Raw genomic sequence first — 7,227 nt, 5'->3', positions numbered from 1 at the left:
TATATAAAATAGAAATAAAAACTAGGACAAGCAAATGGTAAAATGTGTAAAGTAAGCAAAGTTTACTATAGTAAAACTTTGGCAAGGACTTTAAAATTTTTCCTACTCCAGTAATAAATCAGTAAGTAGAGTCAGTCTTAAAAGCAAAACATGCTACTTTCCCCCCAAAAAAACACACCACAACTATAGTAATACAGAAAAAAAAGTGGCAGAGCATCATACAACACAATATGTACAACAACAACTGGCGGGAACACTTTCCCCAAAACTCTACATTGTTTTCTCAGTGTTATTTTCACAGTAAACATAAACACAAGAAATGTTCAATTTTAGGACTACCAAGTATCTTCCATATTAGAATAAAACTCCCACTTAAAATGGGCTCTATTGCCCTTTCAAAAACAAAACAAAACGTCTGGGTGGCTCAGTTGGTTGAGCATCCGACTCTTGATTTTAGCTTAGGTCATGATCTCACCAGTGGGGAGATGGGAGCCCTGTGTCAGCATGGACCCTGCTTGGGATTCTCTCTCTCCCTCTCTCTCTGCCTCACCCTTGCTTGTCTGTGCACTATCTCTCAAAATAAACAAACATGGGGGGAAAAAAAACTTTCATTGCTAGACCCAAGTTACTCTTGCTTACTATCAACCCCAAACAATATGCATAGGTATGATGGGAAAAACAAAAGCTAAAAAACCAAACCTATTAAATCTTACTTTCAAAAATAATAGAGAGAAAACATAAAAACCAGTATATGGGGGCGCCTGGATGGCTCAGTCTGTGGAGCATGCAACTCTTGATGCCGGGTATGTGAGTCTGAGCTCCATGCTGGGTGTAGAGATTACTTAAAAATTAAAAATTGTTAAAAAAAAAAAAAAAAAAAAAAATCAGCATATGCTTAGATACTATCTGAAAGGAAATATCCTTAATATTCCAATTTACATTCCATAATAGTACAGTACAATTGATATAATTCCTTATACCCTGGGAAAGCATTCTTCATTTTATTTGAACCCCAAAATACCATGAAATGCATAAAAATAAGCTTCTTTATGAGAATAATTTACTCTTGTGTTTATTTAGCATGTTATTTTATACTCAATTCATACAGGCCCAGCTTTTCCCTGTTTCAGTGATACATAAAAAATGCTACTCTCATTAACTAGGTTCTCAGATCATTTTGTTGTGCCGTGCTAATTGTCTTAACTGACAAATCACCTTTTTTGTCACTAAATAACACAATGACAACAGCATGCAGTCATGCAGTGATTCTCAACTGAGATTTTTGCCCCTCAGGGGACATTTGATAATGTCTATAGACATTTTTAGCTGTAACTTGGGTGGGGGAGGATTCTACTGAAATGTAGTGGGAGGAGGCCAGGGATGTTTGCTAACCATTCTAAAATGCACAGGACAGCCCCCCCATAACCAAGAATCACACAGTACAAAAGGTCAATAATCACAGAGAGATTGAGAAACCCTGGTATAATGGATAAGAGTGAAAAACCACAGGGCCAGACTGCCTTGGTTCAAATTCAACTCCACTACTTACTAGCTGTGAGACTGACCTTGGGCAAGTTGACCTCTGTGCCTCAGTTTCCTCATCTCAAACTGGGGAATAGAGTACTCAACTCACAGGGACGCACTGAGGAGTAAGTAGGAATGTGTGCTGTAGTTTGTTAAATTAAAAAAAAAAAATCAGTGAATGACTGCAGCAAGTTAAAAGTGCAAGCATCACATGCAGTCATCCCTTTTGGCCTGTTCTCCTCAAATATTAACAGATACAGTGACATTCCCCACTTTCTATTTACTATCACCCTCCACCTACAAACTTATAACTGTTTTACTCACTTTTCTAACATAATCTCCTACACTTACTTTCTGCCACTGAATAAAACCATCAGTTAACTGTCTTCTGTAACAGGGAAAAGTTATTTTCACTGCAGAGTATACTCAAGGGGTTTGAGATATAGAGCATTTACTTCCCCCTCAAAACCTAACTTTCTATAATCTTTTTCCTTATACTACCATTAAGTCTATAAAGCACATCTCTTTAGTCCTAGAACAAGTATAGATCACTTGGATAATCACAGTACGAGACATCTTACATAATTCAGTCTGATCCCCTTTTAAAATAGAAGAAACTGAGGCTCAGAACTAGCCAACTTGCCTAACCACAACTGTCAAATGCAATAATTTGATTACATCCCTGATTATGAAATAAGAGAAATAAATAGAAGCACCCTGACCCTTCTTTTGCATCCCACATAGAGCACTGGGCAGAAAACTGGCCTGAGATACAGTTAAGTTCAGTGATTCTTGTTCTTGCATCAAATAGCAATTATCCATCTTCCTCCTCAGAAATTAATTACCAACTTCAAGTTTTTAAATTGTAAACTTCATTCTTACCCAGCTAAAAGTTTCATTCACTGTTAATGAGCAGATATCCTTTAACAGATACTCTAGAAAGATCCAATTTATGCAATACATTACACTTAGTTGTTTTTTTTCCTCAATACTATGTTACTTGATTAACTATACTCTTATTTCATTTTTCAAAACCCATATATGAAATCTCTGAGGTGGCAACAGGCACTATGTATTGGTAAAAAAGCCTCTTTCAGATATAGAGGAAGCAGAGTTTATCATAATTGGGAGATTTAATATTTTCTACTTCTGAGAGAAAAAACTCTCCATCCTTTAACCAAATATATGAACGCTTGTGGACAGCTAATATTTAAAACGCATAATTCAGGAGCACATTCTGTAAAACATAGCAGGAAATATCCTAGACTGATTTGCATTTATTACACAGAATTCTAGTTATTTAGAATTATGATTATTTTCACAAGTATGACCAATAGCAACAGCTCAATACACATTTCTTGAAATTCTGGGCATTTCTCAGTGGCTCAAAGCTTTCAAGTATTCTTTAAGAAATAAAGGCATGTTATGCAATTATTTAACAGGTTTGAGCAATACTTGTTTTTCATTAATCTACCAACATTTTAAATTTAGACAATTTTCACTTACATTTGATTCTTTGCTGCTTGCCTCTGAGCTTTTCTTTCTTTCCTTTTCTGATCTGGTGGCTTAGCAAAAACAATTTCAATATTTTCTCCCTCCAAATCTTTGCCATTCATTTCTTCCATAGCCTTAAAAAATGAGGTACTGATCAACAGAGAGGACTTTAACAACAATTTTAATTCATTTTAAGTCAAAAAATCAGTTCATTAATGTTGGAAGGATGAGATCCAATAGGACTGTTAGATTTTTATCTAAAGATCCAGCTCTTCAACTTATTAACTTTTTGACTTAGTTTAGTGAGTTATACAATTTGCTAAGGCCAATAAAGGTTAACTGGAGTAGATTACATGACCTCTGAGTGTCCTTCAACTTTTTAGAATACTCTTGATACTAGAATGACTAAAAATCATTAGTTTAATTTAGATGCCTACAACAGTTCTTTTACCTTGACAGCACCATCTCGCTCATCAAAATGAATGAAGGCATAATCTTTTAGTTTCTTCACTCGTTCCAGTTTCCCAAACTGACTAAATGCTTTTTCTAAAATCTCTTCTGTTACAGTATTGGCAAGGTTACGTACAAACAGAACTTTTACCTGAAAATTAAGAAAAAAACAGAAACTCTCTGTGTATTTCCAAAGGGTTCAATTTCCAGGATGCCACCACCCCACCCACCATACATAGTTTTAGTCATTACCCATTAGACAAACATCAGAAACATTCTATGACTAAGTTTTCAACTCATTTGAGTAAATACCGAGGAATGACTGCTGGATCTGATGAGTGAAAAACCTGAACAGACACCTCATCAAAGATACAAGCATACGAAGAGATGCTCAACCTGACGTCCTTAGAGAACTGCATTTAAAAGCAACAATGAGGGGCACCTGGCTGGTTCAGTCGGTGGAACACGCAACTCTTGATCTCGGGGTTTTAAGTTCAAAGCCCCACACTGGGTGTAGAGAGTAGTTTTTAAAAATCTCTTTAAAAACATAAATAAAAACAAAAACAATGAAATACCACCACATACCTATTAGAATGGCCAAAACCCAACACTAACACCACCCAATGCTGGTAAGGATATGGAACAGAAACACTGCTAGTGGAAATGCAAAATGGTACAGCCACTGTGGAGAACAGTTCAGTTTTTTTTATAAAACTAAACATACTTTACCATACAATCTGATGATTGCACTTTTTGGTATTTACCCAAATCAGTTGAAAACATGTCCACATAAAAACCTGCATATGGTTGTTTACAGCAGCTTTACTCATAACTGTCAAAATTTGGAACCAAAATGTTCTTCAGTAGGTGAATGGATAAATTGCAGTACCTCCAGACAATGGATTATTATTCGGTGTTAAAAAGAAATGAGCCATCAATCAAGCCATGAAAAGACATGGAGGAATCTTAAATGCATGTAACCAAGTACAAGAAGATGATCTTAAAGAGCTACATATTGTATGATTCCAACCATAGGACATTTGGGAAAAGGCAAAACTATGGAGACAATAAAAAATCAATAGCTGTCAGGGGTTAGAGGGGATGGTGGGGATGGTAGGGATGGGGGAATCAGGGAGGATTCCTAGGGTAGTAAAACTATTCTGTATGATGCTATAATGAATGCATATCATACATCTGTCAAACCCATAGAATGTACAATAGAATAAATCCTAACATGAACTATGGACTTGAGAGTACATAAGAACTCTGTAAGTTTTTCAAAATAAAGCAAACAATGCTTAACAGTTTTTATTAAATTAGTAATTACTTTGTAATCAATGTAATCAAAGATGGAGGTGGTCATTTCCTACTAATGTGAATTCCATGCCTTGAGATAGTTGTTGAACACTTAACACAGGTGGTCAAAACTAATTAGAATCTGCTTCTGAAAGGTGGATAAAGAAGGGAGGGAGCATTCAAAATACTGACAAATTCTTTTAATCCAGAAATCGCCTCAAAGTACAGTTATAAAAGTTGACCCTTTGTTAGGAAACATCATTTCCTCCTAAAATACCTGAAATAACACCTGAATTTAATAATCCAATAAGAACTTAATAGGCCAATGGAAAAAATAATATGAAGTATTTTCTGTCCTCAAGACTACTTATCCTTTAGTAATATTCACAGTTCTGGCATTCACACTACTTTCTTGATTTAAGTGAATGAGCTGTATCTGCTATCCTATCACCATTAAGAGGGTTTCTTAAATGACAAAGAGTAGAATAACTTAACTAGAACTGCACTAGTGAGTAAAGTGTTGACTCAAGAGATGTTTGTTCTCATAGGATGTCTCAACTGACTGCTGAAGCAGGATACCTAATAATAGCTAAACCTTGTAACTGCAGCAGCTCTGCTGAGGCCAATACAGTTCACTATTTTTAGGAGTAGGACTTTTAACACAAAAACCATGAAAGCTAATGGCGCCATTCTCAAAAATGCAAAAAAAATTGCTCTTAGAATACACACAAAACTGATGGTGAATTACTTCCACAGCATGTAGGCTAACTACTCATCATCATGAGAGTGACAGCTACACAATTATGATTGAGTGTCCACAAATAAATTTTTATATTTACTCTCTATGCACTTGGTTTCATTTCTGATGTGTGGCCTTTATAATAAAGAACACTTCTCTCACTTTCAAAAACATGGTTTTGTGAAAAGTATACAATTCATTTTGTAAGTTTCTTACTTCTCTAAAGCCTCCCGAATCCCTTTTGCCACCAACCCATCAAAAAAAAACTGACTGTCATTACCTTTGCCATCACTTCAGGATCAGGATCTTCTATAGGATCAGCCCATTCAACAGTTCCAACATTTCCCCAGACCTTGACTTTACCACTCATTAACCTACGCCTTGCCTGGGCAGCTGTTTTGTGATCTTCATATTCAAGGAAGCAAAAGCCTCTGTTTTTTTTCTTGTCATCTGGTTGGTGGTATAAAATGACGTCTGTGAGACCCTCTGAAAATAAGCAACCATTCCAGAAAAATTAGGTAAAATAAGAAAAAAGAAGATCAAAGGATTTTTCTACTACTTGAATATAAAAATGAAAAATAATCTCTTTTCTTTGAAGAGGACTCTCAAAAACATTGGTCCAGATAACTGACCTAATACACACACCTTCCAAGTGTTCTCAACACAAAAATCCCCATGAAAAAAATGTATTCTTTTTAATTAGACCCAAGGACTATTCTTCCAATAAATGACAAGGGGCATAAAATTTTTACATAACAATTATAAAAATGGCAGTGTAAGTCAGATATGGTTAGACACTTTTCTCATTATGTAAATAAACATTAAAATTCCTTTTGATGGCACTTTCCTGGCCTCAGATATCAGTAACTATTTCAAATGAGATATTAGTATCACGTAAGATTTTGAATGTTCCTGGAGACTGGTAACAGTCTGATAATCTGCTAAATATTCTAGGCAGACAAAACAATAAAATAATAAAAGCAGCTTGGTTTGGTCACTATTCTAAAAAATGCTTTAGATTTCAAAGAAATTACACCATACTGACATTGATTATTAATAATCTCTTGCTTATAAAAATACCTACCATTCCAATAATTTAGAAAATCTAATCATTACGGAAACAATCCCACTAAGAATGTCAAGCTAGCACCTAAAAATGCATAAAACACACAGATTCCAAAACGAGATGCACAGATTCTGCAGATAGTTCAAATCTCAACTGCATTCCTTATGAACTACACAGCATTCAGCAAGTTATTTCCTAAAACCCTCAGTACCTGTTTTCCTTATCTTACTTACAAAATACTTACAGAATGGAGCTACCTATCTCCCACAGTTGGGAGTAAGAATGCCAGTCAATAAATGTAGCGTTTGTAACAGTGTTTGACATGCAGAAGTACGCAATTACCTTCAGTATTAGAAGTGCATCTCCTTCCACATAAATCCAACTTACCTGTTACTTTGCTAAATTCTTCAAGAATCTGTTCCTTGGTTTTACTCTTAGGAATAGAGCCCACAAAAAGCCTATTGTTGGCCACTGAGATGCAGACACCAATGTGTTTTCCAGAACGAATTTCATGATTATTATACTGAAAGGGGAAGAAGTGTACCATATTTTTAAAATACTTACAAAATATTTTATTATAAATGATTATAAACATAGATGCAACTTTTTAGGCAAATTTCAATGCTATGTTTATCAAGTATTTTTATCCTTTAAAAAT

General features: G+C 35.2%; 1 protein-coding gene across 6 annotated transcripts in view; it reads right to left on the bottom strand.

The window, feature by feature from the left end:
* Positions 1-7,227, bottom strand: part of SYNCRIP (synaptotagmin binding cytoplasmic RNA interacting protein) — a 31,298-nt gene that overhangs the window by 7,494 nt on the left and 16,577 nt on the right. For all 6 annotated transcript variants that reach the window (XM_053904668.1, XM_019442790.2, XM_053904667.1 and 3 more), the window contains 4 exons: positions 6,957-7,092; positions 5,784-5,989; positions 3,470-3,619; positions 3,031-3,152 (listed from right to left, as the gene is read on the bottom strand). In XM_053904668.1, the coding sequence (XP_053760643.1) occupies positions 3,031-3,152; positions 3,470-3,619; positions 5,784-5,989; positions 6,957-7,092 (614 nt within the window). The remainder of the gene's footprint in view (positions 1-3,030; positions 3,153-3,469; positions 3,620-5,783; positions 5,990-6,956; positions 7,093-7,227) is intronic.

This window comes from Panthera pardus, unplaced genomic scaffold (genome assembly GCF_024362965.1).
Source record: "Panthera pardus isolate Hobbes unplaced genomic scaffold, ASM2436296v1 HiC_scaffold_17, whole genome shotgun sequence".
NCBI lineage: Eukaryota > Metazoa > Chordata > Mammalia > Carnivora > Felidae > Panthera > Panthera pardus.
The sequence above is the reverse complement of the archived record's forward strand: the minus strand, read 5'-3'. Positions and strand labels throughout refer to the sequence as shown.